The following is a 24,267-nucleotide window of genomic DNA, read 5'->3' as shown; positions in this document are numbered from 1 at the left end:
TGGGGACAACTGAATTAAGGCAAAATTCAAGCAACAGTTCTGAAAGTAGCCAGTAATTTTAAAATATCTAATAAATTAGATTCTTTGAAGATTGATGGATAGTTCAATTAAATTAGATATTTCAGAACTAATTTATTTTACTTTTTCTCTGCTCTCTGCCTACCTGTAATATTACTTCAAATGCTTGCAATGTTCTCAAGAAACTATCAGTTTAAAATAAAATTATACTTATTCTGCATTTTAGCAGTATTTGTAAATTATTGTCAAATGGATCACACAGACCAAGAACAAGCTGATGTTGTGGAAAGTTTCTGTATGACTTCAAAATATAAGTTATTTTAAATAAATTGTTAACTATGTATTAAAAATTAAAAAGTTCTATAAAGCATGTCTACACAACATGTAGCTTGTTAAGCAATGTTGTGCCAAGCAATGTTAAGTGGCATACCAGCAGTTTTTAAAAAGTGATAAATTCACCAGTGCCCCAAAAGATGCACTGTCAAGCATCTCAAAGCCTCAGTGCCACCCCAGCTCTAGTACTCACTCAGCTAGCTACCAAACACCTGCTGTAAAATGTTAAAGGTAAAGCATTGAATTTAGATCAGAAACACCAAGGTTCAAATCTCCAGCTGAATCATAGAGTTTAGCAAGTCATTCTGTTTCAACAAAACTGAAACAGTTATTATTATTATTCAGAGGATAAAATGGAACAATTGTGCGCTCTTGTGAGCTTTCAAACAGAATGCAGGCCACAATGCAAAGACAAAAATAATAAATCTGACATCATGGGTTCTCTGTGGTTTCTCCAATTTACCAAGGAATGGTTTTGTTTCAATTGTTACTGATTACTGCATAGAATTTGCTTTGACAATTTAGCCTTTAAGTAGAATTAAATATTTGAAACCTGTTTTTTCTTTACACAAAACTCCTTTAGGTCTCTTCATGTTTTCTTTGAATGAGGAATGGGTAGTAGATTGAGTAGATTGCAAGACAAAATTTTCTTTGTATTCTGGTCTTAATCGATCCTTAATAAGTCCTGTCTCCAAGTTCCAAGTAACAAAATGGTCTCTGAAAATACAATAGGAATCAGACAAAACAACCAAAAATGTACTATTTTTTATTAGAAATTCTATTGACATACAGTAAACTTTTAATTTGTAATAAAGCATAGGAGATAAATTTAATCTAAAATGTATGTTGAATAGTAAAAGAATGCTTGAGTTTACAAATTTCTGCTAAATATATCTGCTAAAATTAATCCAAATGTTATCACAAGAATGCCACTTCATGTTGATTTTTTAAATTTCCAGTCTCAAAACAGATTTGAGGTTTCTGATTTTGCGATGTTATACTGACTCGACTGATTTTACAATTCAAAAAAGTACAATTTTCTTTTCAATTGTACAACAAAAAAGTACAATTTGCTAAAAAGGTTAATTGGTTAAGGTTTGAAACCTAAAACTATTCTAAACTGGTGATAGTGATAGATGGTTAAATAATGCAATTTCTTTCCACATTAAGCAGTTTCTCGCCAGATCATAAGCACAACTGCAATTTCACTTAGTGACTGCTTTGCTTAATGACTCAGTTGCCGGTCCCAGTTGGGGTCACCAAATAAGGACTACCTGTAATACAAATATGTGCTTTTTCAATAGCTGCAAAATGTTACCTGTTCTCAGAAAGACCAAGTAGAAGGCCTCCTTCTAGCAACTTGTATTCATTATTTGGACAAGGAATTATGTAAAGCCCACTCTGCTTCTTGATGTACTTCTTTTTCAGGAGATCATAAACAAACAGTGTCTGGAATTACATAAAAAATTATTTCTGCTTGGTGTAGAGAAAGACCTGCCAAGTTGTAATACATGCATATCTAGGAACCCTAAATGTTCCTGGTTTTCTCATTCTAGGTGGTCTTAGGCCCCTCCCTGACAATACCTCAACAATTAGACAATCCCACACACACACACACACACACATATATATATATAATTAATTCCTTCAAAGATATTTAAACCCTTTAATATTTTTATTTCTTGACAGTTTGGATAAGGTTTTCTTCATTCACTACAAAATCATTTTCTTCTCAGACTCCACGTTTTCTCAATAAATTCACCATTCATGAAATCAGCTGAAAAGCAAAGGATCAGTATTTATAGAGAAAAAAATGTGTTCGGTACCTGGAAAATTGATCTTGGAGGATCTGCAAAGGAAGCTATTCCCTTGCCTGTAAGTATATAAAGTTTCATGTCTCTCGCCAGTACAATGTCTGTGTTCTCTACCAGCCCTCTTTCCACCCGCACCGCATTGTGTTTACATTTGGATTTTACAATATTCCATACTGCTATGACTCCCGGACTTGTGTTTCGGCACACAGCATACCTTTGGAAAGATAGATATAAATAACCTTGTTATTACTATATTGCAATAATGTCAAAACATTATTTCTCTGTTGTTAAAAAAATGGCAAGAAAAAAGTTTCTTGTAATTTGCCATATATTTGCTATTCCTTACCATTATATTTTACTGCAGTAAAATAAAAAAAGCATGATTTTTATGTGGAAATAGGATAGTTGGTTGTTTTGAGCTATGGAATTAGGATTAAGAATTGCAGTATATACTGCTGAGTGATCAGCTGTATGCCCACCATCTTCCTTTATCATGAGCTGTGCACTGCATTTATGTCCCAACTTTCCTCCAAGAGTTCAAGTGTTTACATGGGGAATTCCTCTCATTTTGGCCCCACAACTAAAGATCTGTATGATGGTGGATGGCAAGGAAGGCAGTTATGAATTCAAAACCACTCATCTGATGAACAGCAAATCAAGCCCCTGCCCCAAAAAAACCTTCCAATGTATCTTTGTTACTGAAATCAAGATGATGTAGATTAAAGTTACGTTATTTGAGAAAAACTGGTGCTCTATTCAGGTAAACTGAACGTTAAAATAAAAAGATATTTCTATATGTAAGTTGTTGCTTCAGTACAGTAAACTCTAAGGTGTATGTTCTACAAAAAGAATGATATGGCAGAAGGTTAATTTGGTTCAGATTTATTCTATTTTTTTGTGACAACTGCCAGGAATGTAATCAGAAGTATGAGCAACTAATCCTGAAATACAATGCCTCGCCTGTAAGGCCATACTTATCTTCAATTCTGATATGCAAAGGCATTTTGTCAAATGCTTCCAATGTTTTTAATTCTGTGCGTATCTATTTCACAGATTCCTATTAAGAGCCTTGAGCTGTTATTCCAGGCTTGTTTAGCACAGCATAAAATAAAATTACCATAATTAAATATAAAACTACTTAGTCCTCCAGTAATAAGGGTTATGTTGAAATAAGTTGGATGACCAATAAATTTTATAAATAAATAAGGCAATTAATATAAATCCATAACTATTGAATAAATGAGGCAATGAGTATAAATGCATAAATATTGTGGAGGTCCAATTTCTAATTTTTTTCTCAGCCCTACAGAAACTTTTGTAGCCTTTAGTTTTTCCACAATCTTGCTTTTCTTATAAATACAGGCAAAATAGAAATGTTATGTTGGGAACAGGCTGTTTCAATCTTCTCTCCTGCCTTTAGAATTGGTGAAAAATATATTCCAGGTCTCAAAGTGGTACCATAATTTATTTCTAACATAAACTTCCCTTCTATTCTGCCTATTTTGATTACCTGGGATAGTTTTTCATTGTCACAATATCCTGAATACCATTTGTTTTCTTTGTGTTGCTTGCAGTGACGGTCAAAGACTGGTCATTGATCTTGGAAGCCAAGTTCCAGGATCGAAGGTAATTATCTCCATCACAGAATGCTAAACAATATCGAAGGTCAGAGCATATACCTACAGATACATGAATTGTGATAATTAGAAAAGATCAGTTTGGCCATTGTTCAATAAATCTCAACATTCATTAATGCTTGTGTTATCATTTAAAAATATCAATTAAAGCTGGAGTTGGTATTTTTTGAAGGAGTGCTAGACTTGGATTTTAAACTAGCACTAGTAATCTCTGGAGAAAGCCAGTTCTGATATTCTTGAAGTCTATTTAGATTCTGAAAAATGATCAAGTTTTGTCAGCTGTGAGCATTACAGTTGTTTCATTCCTTATGTTCATAATAGCTTTAGGCTGGCCATACTTTTTTTTACTGACTTGTAGATTTTTTTGTAGCTCTCCATCCATGCTAGTCAATATGTGAAAACAAATGCAGGATTGAATGGGAAGAAGCAGGCATCCCTATATTTTGATATTCTTGTTTACTTACTGAATGGGGAAAGCCTCTTACTTCTGGGTTATTATAACACACTTTTCCCACAAAAATGTTTGAAATTCATAGAAAAAAATACTTACCATCAACAAGTACTGAAGGAAATTTAGCCAAGTGTTTGTGGTCTTCAGACTCCAAGTTCCATGATACTATCTCAGTAATACCAGTATTTGGAATAGGGCTGAATGCCACAAGATGAGATCCCAAACGATTTACAGCAAAAGTGTGAATATAATCATTGCAGCATCCCTTCAGACTATGAGCATAAGCAAAAGTATGGACATTGTAGAGCTCTATAAGAACAATTTCTTGCTTTCGTATGAAAGGGCACCTATAACAAGATCATTAGATGAGATGTACTAATAGATACTCCTGAGTAGGTCTAAAATAAGTTATAGAATAAAATAATACCGTAAACAAGGAAAAATATGAGTACCTAGCTTTATTATGAAAAATATACAAATGTGTTTAAAACTAGTTCCATTACATAAAATCTGAATCTGGTATGGTTCTGGCATGATGTAATGGCTGAATCTACAAATTGTGATGGGCACAATTTGTTTAGTTCTGGTTTATTAAATAAGCCATAATTGACTCTATTCACAAAACATGTCAAAACCAACCAAATCATATTATTTCTTAGTCCAGTGTGTGAATTTTCAAATGCCCCGTATGTCAAATAAACGTCCCTTTAATTTGTTTTTATCCTGTTCCTAGCCCACGAGTGACGTAGCTTTATATTGTCTTAACTGAACCAATGCTAAAGGGTATTTTTATTATTCTGACAGTGTTCAATGGCAGCCACAAGGTTTATAAATTTTGTTAGGCTTTGTAACCTAGGAGGGAGGCTAGGGGGCTTCAGTGCCCTGAAACAGATAACAGAGTCTGGGTCAAGATTTATTTATTTTTTATTTATTTATTTTTCAAATTTATATACCGCCCTATCTCCCTAAGGACTCAGGGCGGTTCACAGGCAGTTAAAATACATATAAATACAAATTAAAAAACAACAATTAAAAAACTTATTCTATTGCCTAATTTAAAAACAATATAAATAATAAAAAACCCCTTAAAACCAATAACTTTAAAATCTAATCCAGTCCCGCGCAGATGAATAAGTGCGTTTTAAGCTCGCGACGAAAGGTTCGGAGGTCCGGAAGTTGACGAAGTCCTGGGGGGAGTTCGTTCCAGAGGGTGGGAGCCCCACAGAAGGCCCTTCCCCTGGGTGTCGCCAGACGGCACTGCCTAGCTGACGGCACCCTGAGGAGTCCCTCTCTGTGGGAGCGCACGGGTCGGTGAGAGGTATTTGGAAGCAGTAGGCGGTCCCGTAAATAGCCCGGCCCTATGCCATCTTAATGATCTTAATGGGGACCACAGATCTGAAGCTGATATAGTTTTCTACTGACTGAGGGATGTGGGAAAGTGACAAAGTGACAAAAAAAAAAAAGAGCCAGCTAGGAGAGAGTAAAAGAATAATTTGGTAGTACTACCTGAAGATCACAAGAAAATAATCTTTAGTGATAGCCACCCCCTCAGCTGCAGCCATTGGTTCCTGGCTTTTCAGTTTAGCAACTACTTCTCCCTTTTTGCCACTGAAAACCATTGCTTCGCTTGCACTTCTGCAAAAAAAAAAAGAGAGAGAGAAGATAAAATACAGATGGAAACCATTGCATTGCAAAATCAATTATTTAAAAAAGGCTTTTTATTCACAGATTTATGTGTGGCTCATTAAGAATGTAAATTTGAGTACTATATTTTTAATCTTTATTTTCAGAGCCATCAATAAAAAAAGATACTGAACAAGATCTAAACCAATGAGCCAGGCCACTTTGGCCCTTTTCAGCAATTCCTTCATCCCATATGCCTCCTTATTTGAAGTCTCACAAGTCATAAAACCAAGCAAGTCACTGATATGCCCCACAAAAGTATTTGCCACTTCATATATCTCTTGTTCATAGCTATATTTCTTTGATTGTCTGAAAAGTTCATTTGGCTTGAATGAGCCAAATGAACTCAAGGTTCTAGTACATACCATATCATTTCTGATAAGGCTATACAATTCTGCCTCCCTAAACAACAATCTTTTATTATTTAACTGAAATTCCTGCAAAGGAGAGTATTCTATATACTGTAACTCAGGATTCAGCACTCAGTCCTGATATTTACTTGTTTGTATCCCACTTTTATTATTGCAGGAAGAAATAGAGAGAATCTTATATTATAAAGTAGTGCCTGAACAATTGTCAGGCTAAATTTGTCATAACTATAGGGCTTTTCTTCATGGAATTTACTACATTCTGCAAACCAAGAATTCCTGAACCAATAGCTTATTTTTATGTAGAGAATTTTAATCATTTATTGGCTGAAGTTAAGTTACACTAACCTATACGCACACAGAACATAATCTTTTACTGAGTTCTTTGATACTAGTAGAGAATGAGTCTTGTGCATAGGAGCTTCTTCAGAAAAAAGGTAGACTTCATGGAGCAGTTGGCATGAATGAACAAGATCAAAAACCTGAAACATTTGGGGATGAAAATAAATAGTCAACCAGCTGCCAGCTGTTTCATATCAACTTAAAGCCCCATATTTTCCCTCTTCTTTTTAAAACCTGCATTGTAGAATATAACAGGGAAAATAAAAAGGAAACATTTAGTTATACAGGAAAGCCTTATTATCTATTCTAGGGTCTCATTGTCTTCAGTTGGAAAATATAGACCAGCTCTTCTAACCAGGGGTAAAGGTATCATGTATTTATAGAGTTTTTAAATGCATTTTATACATCTGCAGACTTTTACAGATATGTAAGATATATTTTGCATTGCATTTCTTGTACTGTGAGAGCCAGTTTGGTGTGGTAGTTTTAGGCATTAGGCTAGAATCTGAGAGACCTGAATTCTAGTCCTGCCTTGGCACAAAGCCAGTTGGGTGACTTTCTTTCGGCTCTAAGAAGGAGACAATGGAAAACCAGTTCTGAAAAACCTTGTAAAAAAATTGTAAGGACTTGTCCAGACAGTCTCCAAGAACCAGAGCCAATTGAACAGGAAAAATATATATATTTACAGTAGTCTTATCCCAGTAGCTTGGTCGGAATGGAACCTTGCTAATAAGCAGGGCCACCTATATAAGAACCTTTTTAATTAAGCATGATTTTTTAAAAATATTGTTTCCAGAATCTCTAGCAAACAATTTATCTAAATCTGATTATTTACATACACAAAAAAGGAATACTTAATTTCTATTGCAATTAGTTGATTTTATTTTCTTTATACAACATATGCAGATAAAGCTGGTTGCCTACTGGGATATTTCTCCAATGTTCCTGGGAAACTATCAAAATATCTTGACATGGGAAGAGCTTTTTGCATATTTAATGTGTTTGCACAACTCTCTTAGCTAAATTATAAATTTTGGCTCCTTCCTCTGAGAAGCAATGCTAACAAAATCATCCGTTTGTGATTTCTTTACAATTATGCATATTGACTGAGCAAAGGGCAAATAATATTTCCAGCTAGAGCTAACAAGAGCATATAGACTTTTGAGTTTCTAAACAACTAACTCACCTGAATTTTGTGGATCCCGCTAAAAAAAGCCAGCAGAAGTTGTCCATTCATTGAAGATGTTAGTATTGGTGTATCCAAAAACTCACCAGAACTGTACACCACTTTTTGCAAGGAAAGATCCCAAATTTTAATAGTGGTCTTGTCAGACACAGCAACCAGCCTGTTGTTCAGACATACTGTGATAGCACTAATATTTTTCCCAATTTCATGTAGAGTGAAGACCGCTTTGCCAAGAGTCAAATCCCACATTTTCAAAATACCATCCCTGGAAACTGTTGCAGCTACGAGCTGTTTCTGGGTTTCTGCTATTGCTGTAATTCTGTCCAAATGACCTACAGATTCATGGCAGCACAATTTTAGAATTTTCTCACAGGTAGATTAATTTCAATAAAATCAGCCTATTGACCTTTCTTTGCAGAGAAATTAATAGCTTTTTAAGCCACATTATTACAGCTGGTGTGATGAATACTTTGAGAATTATGCATGCCATATATTTAATCAATAATTTCTATTCTATCTTTAGATATCTTAACATCTTGACATGAGAGGAGCTTTTTCATATTTAATGTGTTTGCACAACTCTCAACCAAATTTGGCTTGTCCCTCTGAGCAGTGATGCTAACAAAATCAAATTCTGATCATTAAGATTAGTTTTACTTTTCCTGGAATGGTGGTAAATTTGAACAGAATGGAAAAGTGAAAATTAATACTTTTATTGTGAAGGACTACTAAGCTATTTCTTCAGATATTTCTGCTCATTAATATCAAACATTATAGAATATCAAAAATAGAAATATTTAATGAGAAATATTTTTAGATCTGTGAATAAATGCATTTACCTGACCTACAGAAAGTTATTTTCTGAAGGATACTGTTATGATAAATGTTTCAGTTGGCCATGATAAATAATGTCAGGTATTGGTACCCATTGAATATATCATTCCTCAACAAAATGTATAAAGTCTCTGGGTAATCAATTCACCATCTCCTACATCAATCTTTCCCAAAGTATAGCCAAATATAGGAAAAAAGGCTATGATTATAGGGATAAAACTTTTTTTCAGCCTCCAAGATTAGAACTTCCTGAAATTATAAATTCTGGTTTGGGTTTCTTTTTCCTCTCCCTACCCACTCCCCTGCAAACAAGAGATGCTCCAGCCCCTCTCCAGATCACCAAGTCAAAGAGAAATTTGGCTTGGTTGATCTATGCAATTTCCTTTCCAAGATTTTTTTTAAAAAGTGGAAGACAACAAAGATCTGAACACAAAAATATTGCAACTATCAGCAGCAAACAACTCTCAATTCTTATTTCTGTTTTGATGCCAGATGGATTAGAGCATCAAAGATTGCAACCAATTGATTTATATTTAGAACTGCTCTGCTCAAACCCCAAGAGCAATAAAACTGATTAAAATCAATTAGTGGAAAGAAGCAATTAGTAACTCCACAGTAAATCCTTAAACAGCTCTGAGAATAAAGTCTGCTCTTGTCTTATAAAAATATAATACTGTATTGGTACTTCCTTTATAACTAGAGGAAAGATTTTTTTTTTCACAACTGAAATCCTATTACTGATTGTACTGCATTGTTTAATGCAATGCAAGAATTGATTCATATCCTTACAAAGAATAGTGAGAGTTGTTTCCTAGTGTCTGGTTGTCATAAAATTTTAATTGTGGGCTGTTACTACATAGTAGTACCTGGTGTTATCAGAGAGTGCAGCATTGGGAAACATTGTATTATCAAGTATTGTAAAAGTATGAAATCAATAACATGTCAAAGGTTGAATAGCATCAATGCTAATAAATGATACACTCCAAAAATGAATTAAAGATTTATCTTTCTCTTGGGTACACACTTTTTGTGATAACAGTGATTATGTTTGTAAGTAAAAGATGGTTAGTTATTTTGCTTCTCAGCCAACTATTTGCTTTCAGTACCAGCAAGTTAAAGTTTAAAAGAAAAGAAATTTGTAATTATAATAAGCAACCATCTCATTAAATTGGCAGATTGTTCAGGACACCTACATAATAGCAAAGTTGATTTCTCTAAATTAAATTGCAGGTCACATACATTTATATAGTATTGGCCATATCTTATGGAAATCAGCCTATGTAAAATTCTTCATGAATTAGGAATTAAATAATTTCTGAAAAGATAATATTGTCACCTTTCAAAAGATCACAGAGAAGTCCACCAGGAGCTATAAGGCAAGAGGTTGAAGGTATAAGAACAGGAATAGAAGATTTCTGACACTGGGATAAAAGAACTGGCAGGTAAAGGTATTTTTTTGGATCACCTGAATCAACATGGGAAAATATGTATTAATAATAATACTGTAATATACATCTTATATAGGAAACATTACATGATACATTACTGTTTCCAATTCTTAAAAATTAACTTTTTCAGATATAAAACCTCTGTACTTTTTCTATCAGAAAGAGAGATAACTTTCAAAATGTCATTATTAATCATTTACCTTCTATAATTAAAAACCTCCAGATTGAATTTTGTAGCAATTAGAGGTAAGAATTCTCCCAATTAATACAAGCTTGGCTTAGACATCGTTAGAAACATTTCTCTCATTAGAATAACTAATGACTAATTTCCCAATAAATTCAAATGAACTATTTTCCCCCCAAAGGAGTAGCTATCAATCGAGCTCACAATGCTAAAGAGAAATGGGTCTTCCATAGAAGAGATCCGCTTTGGGACTCCAATAAACATCCCAATCATCCCAATCAATAAATCAGGAATTCTTTTAAACTAAAGCTAAAGAACTGAATTGCTTTGAATCCTTGCTATCCTTTGGAAATGACTAAACAGTTCTTTTCAAACTCCCTAAATGGCTCTACTCTGCCTATCCTGTTGTTTGTTATATATTTAAACTATAAATGTTTTCTAATGTAAACCTAGGTTTAGGTCTTGCTTATTTGGTGAATCATCCTATTAAATTTCCCTTGTGCACTCTTATTTGGATGTTTGCCTGCAGCTTGTTTTATGGGATTAATTCTCCAGGTATACATGAATAGTATAGTTTAGTTCTGCCTTTGCTGTTTACATCCCAGTAGTGACATTTACAGATTAAAAACCAAAACACTGCAAAGAAATGTAGAATCAGAATTTTTCTATAAAAATCAGAGGCTCATAATTTGCTCTACCTGGTGCTACTGGTATATCAGCTGCAACAATCTGATGAAGACGGCCTATCAGCTGTGAAGCCATCTGGCATGGATCTTTTATTAAAACCCTCTTGGACAATTTAAGAGTCTCACTTAATAAGGCTAAGTCAGGTATAGTCCTGTTGGGGGAGCCAGAGAAAAAAATGGTCAGCATGCATAGTTTTGATTTCTTTGCCTCCATAGCAAATGTCTTACTCATTGCGTGACAAAATGATGAGTAGAATATAAACACAAAATAGTTGAGCAACAAATAATTAGAGTGTTAAAATACTCTTATTAAAGGTAGGAAACATGAGATTTAGTGAGTTGTTGAACTATTTTTTCCCTTCATTATTAGCCAGCAGGTACACTGATCAAGGCTTAGGGGAGTTCAAAAACAGCCAATTAGAGTTCTTTGAGAAGATGGCATACAGATCTGATAAAATAAATAATGTCTACAAGTTCTCCAGCCAGGCTTTATCTGAATGTTATTTTGATGTATAGTGAATCTCTAAAACATATTTCAATGTAGACTATTTCAGACTTTCTGTAGTTGATACTCTCTGGAAACGCCTAGTTCTAATGGGATTACAAATCCTCGCCAGCTCACGATGATGTAGTAAGTGGGGAACAATGAGCTACTTCATTATATTAGGTTAATGCAGAATTCTATTTAATTTTGTGAACTGACCTGTCAGCATTAATAGCTGCTCCTAGATCTTCTTCAATACTGACAATTGACGAGGCCCAGGATTTGTACAAAAGAAATTCATAATTAAAGAGACATTCTTTAATCAGAACAGCAATATTTTTTGATCTGATGAGATGATATGGAGCCCCAAAGATTTTACGGACATTGAAGTTGTAGCTAGTCTTGGATCCTTTTTTCAGAGTCCAGGCCAGAGGCCGAAATATTGATGGCTCATTGCACTTCCTGAACTCCTGTGAGCTTCGACCCAGGTAATAGTCAGCAAAGATAGCATGTAGTGATATTTGGGAATCTTGTGATTTCAGGTATCTTTGCATGCACACATGCTTTAAAGATGTATGAGTCCAAGTAAAAACATATGTGTTATCAGTTCTTTGCTCTCTCAAATCATCTCCAAGATCATCTAAAAATTTCAGCCATAACACTAGTGGAAATGCTGACACTGAGCTTTTTTGGAATTTATTTATTTCTTGAATGACTACACAATCCATTGACATGAGGTTGAGCAATTCTTCCTGAGTGATGCCATTTCTTGAAAGTGTCAGATAAGCTGCCATCCTTTGTATAATTTGTTCTCCATGAGATCTTTCCATTCTGCTCAGCCTCCAAGAATACATGTCAGGTATACTTTGAGGGAGATACACCTCTGTGTCTGGGCTGAAAGATGTCCATAAACAGGATTCCTTATAAGCACAGTATAAGTAAAGTGGCAATGGACAGGCTTTGCATGCTTCCATTAAATAATTGAACTGATATTGAGAAAGTCTTCGATGATCCTTTTCGAGCCAGCAGGTGATAATTTCATTGATTTCTTCAAATGTTAAAGGAGGTATTTGAAAAAAATGTTCTTTCAAGGTGATTTTCTAAATAAATTAAAGATACGTCAGTTTTTGCTCTGTTATTAACAATCACTTTTGCTAATCAAATGCAAGACAATCTAATCTTCCAAAATGTAAACTTTCCTTTTCAATAATTCAATGAATCTAAGTTCTGAAAATGTGCCTTATTTTGCCCTGACAATAGGGTGAATGGTGGACAATTTTTTTTTAATTTGCATTTATATCCCGCCCTTCTCCGAAGACTCAGGGCGGCTTACACTATGTCAAGCAATAGTCTTCATCCATTTGTATATTATATACAAAGTCAACGTATTGCCCCCAACAATCTGGGTCCTCATAATTCTGTGAATATCCTTTGCTGACAAAATTTATGACTGTATTATGAGGCAGCAGTCCCCAACCTTTGCGCTTGACAGCACAGCTGGAGGTAGGAGAGGGAAACCAGGCTGCGTGAGTGGTGGGTCGGTACGCATGCAGCTCAATTTGTGCATGTGGTGGACTGGCAGGCATGCATACGTGCCAGCCCACCACTCGCATAGCCTGGTTCCGAATAGGCCCCAGCATGGTAGTGGGCACCTTTGAAGCAAAAGCAACTGGCAACATAATAATTTTGATTCCTTATAACAGTGGGCCAGGGGTTGGGAACCCCTGTTATAAGGAATCAAAATTACTATGATGCCAGATGCTTTTGCGTCACTGATGCCTGACATTATTAAGCTTTCTTGGAATTCCAACTATTTGAGAAAATATGAAGTGAAAAACAATTCATTCAGGAACTTCATTTTACCTCCAGTTTTCTTATGCATGAAATATCTGATTCTGAGCAAGTAGAAACAATAAAATGTACATTCTTTGGTAATTCAGGTGGTATCCAAGAAAGGTCAGCACCATAGTCCTCTGATAATTCATCTATACTATCCAGGCAGATTAGGAGTGGCTTGTCTTGTGTAGCAAATTCCAGCAGAGAGGAAAATTCTTCTACCAGTCCCTCAAAATCCTTTTTTGAGAAACACAAAATATGATTAGATAATGAGTTTTGTGCTGTAGGTCAGGTTATGGTGGCTATTAGTGGGGCTCTGCATGCTTTAAAAATTACTCAGATGAGATATTTTAGAACACATGAGGGCTTTTTCCCCCCAAAAGGCAACTGGGCTTTCTTGGTTTTTTCTTTGAAAGCTTTCATTTTTTATCCAAGAAACTTCTTCAATTGCCCTTCAAGTCTGAAGCTTCTTGGATGAGAACTGAAACATTTTGAAAGAAAAATTGTAAAATTTTAGGGGATAAGACTGTCTTAAGAATGTTGATAGTACTATATGTTTTGAGAATTATCTATATTAGGCCTTTTAGGAAAACAATACTATTTTGTCTAAATAAACAGCAGAGTCAGGCCTGGTAAAGATGTGGATAGGAGTGGGAGACCATCAGAAAACCCTATGGCTGCAGGTAGTAAATTTCAAAACAAAAGTTGTAGAAGTTGTTGATGGAAATGCCTTTTCCCTATTTTTACCCCCCCCCCAAAAAAAAAACCAAAAAAAAGCTGCATAGCTTTTCTGGGTTTTGTTCTACTCAAGGTATCCATCTGCCTTAGAACTCACAGGGAACACTGATCCCATCTTGGTCCCAAGGTTTGTGATCTGCTGCCTACCGTTTTATATGAAAAAAGGATGAAGGCATAATAAAAATTGGTGCTTGATCAAAACAAGGAGGAAATAAATAATACCTCAGATAAAGTATCAGAAACATTATAAATGTCAGCTATTTGGTAGCAAAGACTCAGAAGCAGCTGTCGGACATTTCTGCTTTCTCCAGTTATACCAATAAATCGAAGCACAACTCTGAGATTCCTGCATCAAAAAGGAAGAAACAAACAAATAAACTCTCCCATTGGAAAAGGCTCTTTAAACTGCTACCTGTAAAGCCTTTTTGGTTTGGGTCAGATTACTTGAAAGACTGCCTATCTGTAATATGGTCCCTGTTCCACAAAATAAGGTGAAATAGGGGGATTCTGGGCAACATAATGTTATTGCTTCAAACTATTTTTCTAAGGGGAGCTCTTGGAAAGAGTCTGAATGAATTCACTCAGATTTTTTTTTAATTAAAAAAAAGACCAAAAACATCTTAGTTTTTATTGCTTGAATCATCTTTTATTTCAGAATCTGCTAAAAATAATGTTTTATGCTGCATTGTGATCCCTGGTACATTTTAAGAACTATATTTTATATGTTTAGTAGTGTTTCTTCGAGATCCTATGCTGATGGTGGCCTTTCCCAATTCAATAAATAGAATAGTTATACTATATATGGGATTTTTTTTAAATAACTACTTTTTAAAAAACTGTGATTATTGAACTGAATTGAGCATAAAATATGCAAATTATTACAAACAATATTTATTTTCATTTTTCAATATAAAGTTATTTTATATAATTCAGAGGACTTTGGGATCCAAATCAAGCTAATTCATAAGAAGCAAGCGTGCCAGATAGCAATAAGTGAGATCTCTTAAGAATTTGTCCAAATTCTCTGTTGACTTTTTTTGAAGATTAATTTTCAAGCTACCTATATTTCTAAGGACTTACAATTCTTAACATCCCTGCCAGAAAGGAGTACAAATAATTATTCTTACCCAGAAATCCAGTTTGAAGCCAAAGAAGCTACTTCTGCAATGATCCCACTTTTTCCAGATCCTGCTACACCACAAACAACAGTTACTTTTCTGTTTAAAGATGTAACCTGATTCTTCAGCTTGATCAAGAAGATTTGTCTTCCTTTTATACTTTTAATCCTATTTGCAGTGGAAAAGCATATTTTTGTAATGTCATAGCATAGGTGAAAGTTGCAATTTTTAATCAACTTAAGCATAACGGTTTATCCCAGACTTCTAACAGATTTTTTTCCTGAACTAAAATTGGAGTCCTCTGTCCCAGTAACATTCAGAAGTCTGCTTTTAGACTGTTTATAAGAGTACTAATACCTTGTTTTGCACTTGAACAGGAAAGTGTTAATGGAGCCAGAATAATTGCAAATATATTTTATAGCAGTTGCAAAATTGGTAACCTGCAGGGTCCTCCTTTCTTAGGAGAAGCTTTGGTAAAAAGCCCCAGGAAGTGCTAAGAAATGCTTAGAGAAAACTACCCCTTCGCATTGCAGCCCCAAGGAGGGACCAGCCGAGTGGAATGGAAAGCAGCATGCAGTTTGGAGAAGACACTGTAATTTTGGGCTAATATAGATTCTTGCTAAACCAAACCTAAATATTGCAAAGCACCAATAAACCTTTAGTGGCCGGCTAGCATTGGAAACCAGTCATCCAATCTCTGTACCCCTGGGACATGCTCCAATTAGAAATAGTGTAAGCAAAATTTGTTACTTGTTTAGTGTTTTTTAAGTCTGCATAATTAAAAAAACAAACTAAAGGCAATATCTATGTTAGAATGGTTGATATGGGACTGGGCATATCAGTCACATATCATCATGTATGCAATAATTGCATAATGTAACAAATACTCCACTCTCTGCTCCTCTTCTGCCTTTTAACTTAAAATCCTCAAGGTTTTTCAAATGGGTTGTGTTGGCACAACATAAGGAACCATAAATGAATTAACCACATTTGATAATACCGTCTGTGTTCATTGTGTAATATACACCAGAAAACTTGTCTGAGTCAAACTAAAACAGAGTCCACTTAAATATGATCCACACTAATAAAGTTGTTGTGACCTAGGCTACATACTGATTAGCACTTCTTGTGACTGAAAGCTGTAATTTTCAATCCCACTCATGCAGCTCCCAGTCTGTGCTGAAGCAATTAAATGTTTAACAATTCAGGTGGAAGGGCTATTTGCAAATTAAAGTAAATACTCAAAGAATTATTTGCCCTGCACTGCTTAAAGTCAGTTTAGTGCATGCTACCAGAAAGAGAATAGACAGCCAGTCTAATAGTAGAATAAAATGACTAACTAACACAACACACTTTTTACCTGTCTGATTTTACAGATCCTTACAAAAAAATTCCCCAGACTATACTAATGTTGTTTCATTATTGTATTGTGATATAACATTAAAAGTATGCAACATAGTATTTTTTTATAAGGGGAATGGCCTGAACGCTGTTCATCTAAAGGTTTGAATCTAGCTTGCTTCAAAAACTCACAATACAAGAAGCTAATAAAGATGTATTTATATATTACAGTACCACCTATATTAGTGAACCCTTAAAACTCATATTCCCTTTAATAAAAAGTATTTCTGATAATCAATAAAACCCTATAAAACTTACAAGGCCTGATAATGCTGAATGTGTTCCAGAATCTCTTCATCATTAAGAATGTTAAATTCTTGTTTTCTTTTAGTACATAGTCTTTCTGGCATTCCTTCTGAACTGATGATTCTGGTCAAATGAAAATATAGAAAAATAATTTGTATGTTATAGTGTTCATGAAAGCATGAAATTATACTCACAAAGGCATGTTGAAGAAAGTGTCCAAACTTGCTTTGTTTTGCTTTAAGGGATCCCCAATTCCACTTGAATTCAGATATATTCTAGATCATTTTGGATTAGTCTGACTGAGTACTGGATATAAGGTTTGGTTCTTTGTGCAGTATTTATTTGAAATTACCATTTTCACAAAGGTGAAAAATGGTTTAATATAGGTAAAGAGACACATATATAGCACAGACCTCAAAATATTCAATTAACAATAGCAACCACATTTTTTCCAAAAAGATATTACTTTTTAGCATCACAGTTTACTGAATGTTATTGTTACTTTCAGTGCATCATCATTTATCTTTTCATATCTTATGGGTTGAATCCAAACGTATAAACTTAGAACAGACTACAGAAATCAAGTTGGTCAGGATTTTCCATTAATTAGAAGTGATCTATAAATATAGGCAATGGAATTTAATTTGTAATTTGTCTTAGGAAGTGAATCTGAGCATGGAGAGGCAACAACAATGTATTTTGTTCTATTTCTAGGACTAAGTATAAAAAACCATTTGACTGAACCTAGTTTTAGGAATAAGTTATGAATTCAGTGTCCACAGTTCTTTTCAAAAAGCAGATATGAAGCTCACCTGTTGAAATGATTAACAACAATTTTCTGAAAGTCATTGCAAAGGCATTCTAGGTAGTAGGCATGGGACCTGTTCCTGTTGGGATTGATGCCCCCTTTTCCCCAGCTAACATTCTTCTTGTAAATATTTGTATGACGAAGCTGTAAAGGCAAAACTATTAACTTTTATATGAAGGAAAGTGTTTGCAAGTAGATTAACACAAAAAAAGATCCAAAGCTTCTTACACTATTTGACTGAAAAGCAGACACAGTAAATAATGGTGAATAAACACTAAACAAATAAAGTGATAAATTTAATTCTTCAGTTTTCCATTAACATTATGGTCTGTAGCTGATTAGGAAATCAAGATTTTCAGGATATTCAATACATTTTTTCAAACAGCTGCATCGCCTAGCCACAGACCTCAACAACCTTTACAATACTATAATAAGATGCATTACAACTCTCAGATTCCATAATATATCAATGATGGATCTTTAAATATTTCCATCTGAAAATTAGGGTACTTTTAAATTTACCCTTACTTGTACGGAACATGACAACATATGCCCATTTGACAATCCTACCCCAGAATGAATGCTCTTCACAAAGTTTTGATGTTCCTCATTAATAGTTTTGTTCACTTCTAGTTTTAGTGGGTGGATGTCAATATATTTAGATGCCTGGGGATCTGACAGATGGCATTGTAGGTCAGTTATATTTCTTTTGAAGCAGTGACAGTGATCCTCACGTGTTCCTTGGACTTGGAATCCTTGATTCACTTCCTGCTGCAGAGCTTGAAAAACATAGAGAAATCAATTTAATATAATAACTCTCTCCTTGAACAACTATAACAAAATACCATATGGATTGTAGTTTAGATAGCCTCCTCACTTGTTCTAAGCAGCATGGCTGCATCTTCTTGACCAAGAACAATTGTAGCATATTCCTGAAGTATCTTATGCAGTTTCTGGAAAGATTCCAGCCATTTGCTTTTAGCTTGCTGTCTGCGACTTGGATCTTTACTGAAGATATCTCTGTGCACTGTGCTGGGCAGACAACATAAAATGTACGAAGTATGAGAAACCACTTTCAAATTAATAAGACATTCTTCTCACCTTAATATAATATACACTCACTCCAGTGATAAATGAAAGCAACTACTGGACAATTTTCTTTAAAATGTGTTATGGACAAAAGAAATATGGGGGCCATATAGGGCAATTGTGTTATTCTAGATCTGGGATTGCCTCCCAAAGCAATACATGCTTGCTTGCTTGCTTGCTTTTACCTTGAACACCCAAAGTGGGATATAGAGGGAAAGAAGCTAGTATAAATAAAAAAATATAAAAGAAAGTTCATTTTGAATATCATAATGATACCATTAGCTTTGAAAATCCATTAGATGGACCTCTGAACCATAAGAAACTTTAGAAGAGTCTTTACAAATCTTAATGTTTTGTTAATTTCATAACAGGAGGGAATATTCTTCAAACAGTTAGGCTCTATGGCACTTGGAGTTTCAAAATGTTACAGTAACATCTTACATTGTACCTGCAAAACATTAGTACAGATCTTTTAATGTGGACATCAGTTACTAGCCTACCTGTTGCATTTTGCATCAGTCGCAACTTTCATACACCTTTCAGTTATCATCACGTAAAATAAATAAAAACAGGTGTAACAAGTATGGGTAATTATTGCACAAACTGACCAACAAGAAATGGCTGCAAATGGCATAAATGTTTAAAAGTACTTTCTATCCAAGCTGCTACTTAAGAATTTGATGATACCTGAAGTTCATCAAGGAGCACTCCCAAACTGCAGATCTGTTCTTTCAAGGGAATGTAACTCCATCCAGAACAGGATATACTACAATCCACGAGTCAAATTTCCTACTGAAAAAAAGCTGCATCTACTATCATGTCAGAATTTGATTTTAACATGCTTTCCACCCAGCACATTGCTGATCTTAAGCCAATGTTTAAAAGCACACTTGCTTTCTTGGAGTTAAATGGTGATGATAATTTGAGCTGGTTATCATCAGCATACTGAAAATCCCACTGCAAAACTGTGCTTTACCTCCTCCTGTAGTTTCATGTTATGTCAGATCACATAGAGCACAAAAGTGTTTGAAACTGTTTGAAACCATTCACGGGCAGCCTGTCTCTGAAATAATAATCCCTGAGCACCATCTTCTGGTGACAGTGAGAATCAGACACTAAAAAATCATACTCCCAAAACCAGTCAGAAAATCTATAGAGATACTATGGTTATAGGGACAGAAAAGCTCAAAAAATTTCTCATTCCTATCCGATATTTAGTTTGGTCATGCAGCAAAATGACCAAAACTTTTCTACAGAGCTGAAAAATTGACTAAATTAGGCAGAAAACTAGTCTCCTCCAGATACATCTGAACATTGGGAGGTCACTAATTTCTTACTTTTATCAGAAATAGAATAGATATCTTAATAATAATAATAACAACAGAGTTGGAAGGGACCTTGGAGGCCTTCTAGTCCAACCCCCTGCCAAGGCAGGAAACCCTACACCATCTCAGACAGATGGCTAGCCAACATTTTCTTAAAAATTTCCAGTGTTGGAGCATTCACAACTTCTGCAGGCAAGTCTTATTAATTGTTCTGTCAGGAAATTTCTCCTTAGTTCTAAGTTGCTTCTTTCCTTGATTAGTTTCCACCCATTGCTTCTTGTTCTACCCTCAGGTGCTTTGGAGAACAGCCCGTTTCCCTCTTCTTTGTGGCAATCCCTGAGATATTGGAACACTGCTATCATGTCTCCCCTAGTCCTTCTTTTTATTAAACTAGACATACCCAGTTCCTGCAACAGTTCTTCATATGTTTTAGCCTCCAGTCCTCTAATCATCTTTGTTGCTCTTCTCTGCACTCTTTCTAGAGTCTCAGCATCTTTTTTACATCGCGGCGACCAAAACTGAATGCAGTATTTATTTATTTTATTTATTTTATTAGATTTTTATACCGCCCTTCTCCCGAAGGACTCAGGGCGGGTACAGCCAAAAGATAAAAAACCCACTATATATACAATTAAAACAATTACAATTAAAAGTATTCCAAGTGTGGCCTTACCAAGGCATTATAAAGTTGCACTAACACTTCACGTGATCTTGATTCTATCTCTCTGTTTATGCAGCCCAGAACTGTGTTGGCTTTTTTAGCAGCTGCTGCACACCGCTGGCTCATATCTAAATAGTTGTCCACTAGGACTCCAAGATCCCTCTCACAGTTACTACTATTGACCAAGGTACCACATATAGGGTACCTGTGTATTTTGTTTTTTTTGGCCTAAATGTAGAACCTTACTTTTTTCACTGTTGAATTTCATTTTGTTAGATAGCGCCCAATGTTCAAGTCTGTCAAGATCCTTCTGTAACTTGAGCCTATCTTCTGGAGTGTTGGCTATTCCTGCCAGCTTGATGTCATCTGCAAATTTGATGAGTTTGATCTATCCCCTTGTCCAAGTCATTGATGAAGATGTTGAAGAGTACTGGGCCTAAACAGGGCCTTGGGGTACTCCAATGCATACTTCCCTCCATGTGGATGTAGTTCCATTGAGGACTACACGTTGAGTGCGGTTGGTCAGCCAGTTGTGAATCCATCTGGTGGTGGTGCTGTCTAACCCACATTTTTCTACTTTATCTAGTAGTAGGTTATGGTCTACTTTATCAAATGCTTTACTGAATCTTTTGGAGAAAGATGGGGGAACTCTTACTTGAATCTACACCCACAGGCTTGAGTTCTCCTACTTTAAACTTTAATCTTCTAGAAACAAATAGAGTCAATGCAAATTTAATTTACCAGTCATGCAAATATTCCAGATGCACTGAATCAAGTGAGATTATTCATGAAGGCATAAGAAAAATAGCAAGTTTAGTTTTAATAAAGCCCAAATTAAGAAAGACTGTAAATATTTCAAGCTGTAAATATTTCAAGATAGAATAACAGAGTTGTAATAATACATTTCTAAGTGATAACATATAGTTTAGCATGTTATGGAATTGAAATTACAGGGTGAGCTGCTTTGCTAGCTTCAGCTAGCTGCCTCACTGTCATATGTACTTGATGTTCTTGCCTTGATGCAGCTTGCTTCAGTAAGTCAAGGTCTAAACAGAACAACATGAAACAAATACATGAAACATCTTTTCAAAGTAACACACAGCCTTACTGTAGGGAAGTGTCATGCCCTGCAGTATCTCACAGTGTTACTGGGCTGAAATTCTGTTCCCCTTTAATTGCTGATTAGAAATTATCATAAAATAAATCTTGTAGGCAGTCCACAAGATACCATAGCCAGTGGAATCAAACCAGTCTATGAGAGGCATACTCCTCTCCTTGAGGTTCCTGCAAAATTAATTTATTAGAGTAACCAATGCCATCAGCCAATTAAAAAATCAAAACCCAACCTACCAAATAGGTTGAAGCTTGTAAACTGCAGGGATGCAGTTTTCATCCAACTTGTACCATTGATTCAAAAGCTGAAGTTCTTTCTCGTATTCAGCTACAGTCTTTTGGGTGAGTAGAGAAGTATTAAGCAGATCCAATTCATTTGAATTAATCACTTCATGTTCTTTCTGGCTGCTTATCTCAGCTTCAAACTCTTCCATTGCATCAGGATCCTGAAAATCCTGAACAATTTCACCTTGACTTTCATTTCTCTCTACTTTGATTTCATCTTTCAAATCAGCAGGTGGTATGTACTTTGATGTTTTGATATTCAGCTTCCTACGTATCACCGTGGCTTTAATTAACTCAAAAATTTCCTTGCCTATTATTTCTGGAAGAGAGAGATCATCATACTTCTGGCCAATAAAAACCTGAAATGCAGCATGGAAAATAATTTTAAAATGATTCTTAGCAAACAAATTATTATTTTCTCTGAAGCTGATGGCATTCCAATATATTTAATATATTGTGGCAATTGGAAATTAAGCAATCCAATGAAGCAAATGTTACGAAGATGATGTAATTAATTTTGGTACATAGGTGAATTCTGCTTTTTCTTTCATCTAGTAGATTTGTAACAGAGATAGGTTCTTAAGAGCAAAACTTTTCATTGGTTGGATTCATATGTGGCTGGTTTCAACTATGGAATATTGAAAACGAGTCATAGGGCTAGATTAACAGAATAACAGAGTTGGAAAGGACCTTGGAGGTCTTCTAGTCCAACCTCCTGCTGAAGTAGGAAACCCCATACCGTTTCAGACAAATGGTTGTGCAATTTCTTCTTAAAAACCTCCAGTATTGGAGACAAGTCATTCCACTGATTAATTGTTTTACTTGTCAGGAAATTTCTCTGTAGTTTTAGGTTCTCTCCTTGATTAGCCATAAATAGTGACCTACAACAGGATTCTCAATCTTTTCTTTATCATGGACCCTCTTTAAATACATTTTGTGGCCACAGACTGTGGCCACGGACCCCCAAGACTTTACTCAAGATTTCAATCATAACATTTCTTCGTGGGCCCCCTGTGGCAACATCACAGTCCTCCACGGGTCCACAGATCACATGCTGAGAACCACTGGATTACAAAATACAGTTATGTATTGGATTCACATGTCACACTAAGTCCAAACCAAACATTAGGGCCTAGTTTGAAGTGAAAATTCAGCCAGTGGTTGCTTATTTAACAAACCATGGTCATTTCTTACCATGATGAGTGAACTCAGCACTAATGAGAGCAAACAAACTTCACTAAAACATATAAGACTGCACAATAAAAAACGTCAGATGAGTAATGTATTGCAAGTTCTATTCCACTTACGATAAAGGTTTGGAATCCCAATTTCTGGCATTTCTTTAATATCCTTGTATGTAGAGAAGCCATTTGATGATCATTAGTAATACCATCTTTTACTCCCCACCTTAGATCAAATACATGGAAGTCATAACCTCTCTTTTTACAGTAGTTGTATAGCCATGGGAAGGATTTCTCCATTAATGCATTTCGTTCTACTTCTGAATCTAATTAAAATAACAAAGCAAAATTGCTAAACAGTGTTATCTTGATTTAAAGCAATCCTATGAAACATCTAAAACTTTAAAAAAAAGAATTGGCAGAGTTGCATTTATATTCAGTATCTCCAGTCTAACTGTAATACAAGTGGTCCTCGACTTATGATCACAATTAATCCCAAAATTTCCATTACTAAGCAACACAATTTTTAAGTGTATTTTGTTCCATTTTATGACCTTTCTTGCCTGTTAGGTTAATGCAATTGTTAAGTTAGTAACACAGTTGTTAAATGAATCTGGCCTCCCCATTGACTTTGCTAGTCAAAAGGTTGCAAAGGGCGATTATGTGACCTGGGACACTGCAACAGCCATGAATACATGCCAGCTGTCAAGCATCTGAATATTGATCAGTATGCTGCAATGCTCAGTAAGTGTGAAAAATAGTCATAAATCACTTTCGTGCCATTTTAACTTTGGTCACAAGAATACTTGTATAAAAAAGAATGCCCACTGAATTAGAAAGGGAATCTCTATTAATTACTTTAGTTTATTTGAATACATACACAAACCCATACATACACACACACTATCCAGCTACTAACAACATCCAAACATATTTAGCTTACTGTTCTTATATTGTGCTGTCAGACTATGAAACTTTTCATTTATTAAAAAAAATGT

The 24,267-nt window shown here is 35.1% G+C and overlaps 2 protein-coding genes across 6 annotated transcripts in view; one reads left to right on the top strand and one right to left on the bottom strand.

Annotated features, from left to right (window-relative positions):
* The window catches only part of LOC131203005 (NACHT domain- and WD repeat-containing protein 1-like), a 54,112-nt gene that overhangs the window by 16,190 nt on the left and 13,655 nt on the right, over positions 1-24,267 (bottom strand). For 3 of the 4 annotated variants that reach the window (XM_058192783.1, XM_058192784.1, XM_058192786.1), the window contains exons 8-27: positions 23,396-23,595; positions 22,041-22,447; positions 18,493-18,647; positions 18,186-18,394; positions 17,620-17,759; positions 16,820-16,930; positions 15,170-15,328; positions 14,265-14,388; positions 13,332-13,541; positions 11,688-12,568; positions 10,997-11,136; positions 10,003-10,131; positions 7,833-8,164; positions 6,653-6,786; positions 5,760-5,888; positions 4,353-4,600; positions 3,676-3,844; positions 2,178-2,379; positions 1,670-1,800; positions 905-1,068 (exon numbers count right to left, since the gene is read on the bottom strand). In XM_058192783.1, coding sequence (XP_058048766.1) covers positions 905-1,068; positions 1,670-1,800; positions 2,178-2,379; positions 3,676-3,844; positions 4,353-4,600; positions 5,760-5,888; positions 6,653-6,786; positions 7,833-8,164; positions 10,003-10,131; positions 10,997-11,136; positions 11,688-12,568; positions 13,332-13,541; positions 14,265-14,388; positions 15,170-15,328; positions 16,820-16,930; positions 17,620-17,759; positions 18,186-18,394; positions 18,493-18,647; positions 22,041-22,447; positions 23,396-23,595 — 4,374 coding nt within the window. The remainder of the gene's footprint in view (positions 1-904; positions 1,069-1,669; positions 1,801-2,177; positions 2,380-3,675; positions 3,845-4,352; positions 4,601-5,759; positions 5,889-6,652; positions 6,787-7,832; positions 8,165-10,002; positions 10,132-10,996; positions 11,137-11,687; positions 12,569-13,331; positions 13,542-14,264; positions 14,389-15,169; positions 15,329-16,819; positions 16,931-17,619; positions 17,760-18,185; positions 18,395-18,492; positions 18,648-22,040; positions 22,448-23,395; positions 23,596-24,267) is intronic. The other variant, XM_058192785.1, reaches the window with a different exon arrangement.
* Positions 1-24,267, top strand: part of ING2 (inhibitor of growth family member 2) — a 59,358-nt gene that overhangs the window by 23,406 nt on the left and 11,685 nt on the right. Inside the window, exons 4-5 of one of the 2 annotated variants that reach the window (XM_058192801.1) lie at positions 2,088-2,226; positions 3,740-3,779. The exons of the other annotated variant lie outside the window; for it this stretch is intronic. Coding sequence (XP_058048784.1) covers positions 2,088-2,132 — 45 coding nt within the window. The 3' untranslated portion in view covers positions 2,133-2,226; positions 3,740-3,779. Of the gene's footprint in view, positions 1-2,087; positions 2,227-3,739; positions 3,780-24,267 lie in introns of those variants that run through there. 2 annotated transcript variants of the gene reach the window in all.

Source organism: Ahaetulla prasina, chromosome 8 (assembly GCF_028640845.1).
Source record: "Ahaetulla prasina isolate Xishuangbanna chromosome 8, ASM2864084v1, whole genome shotgun sequence".
Lineage (NCBI taxonomy): Eukaryota > Metazoa > Chordata > Lepidosauria > Squamata > Colubridae > Ahaetulla > Ahaetulla prasina.
The sequence above is the reverse complement of the archived record's forward strand: the minus strand, read 5'-3'. Positions and strand labels throughout refer to the sequence as shown.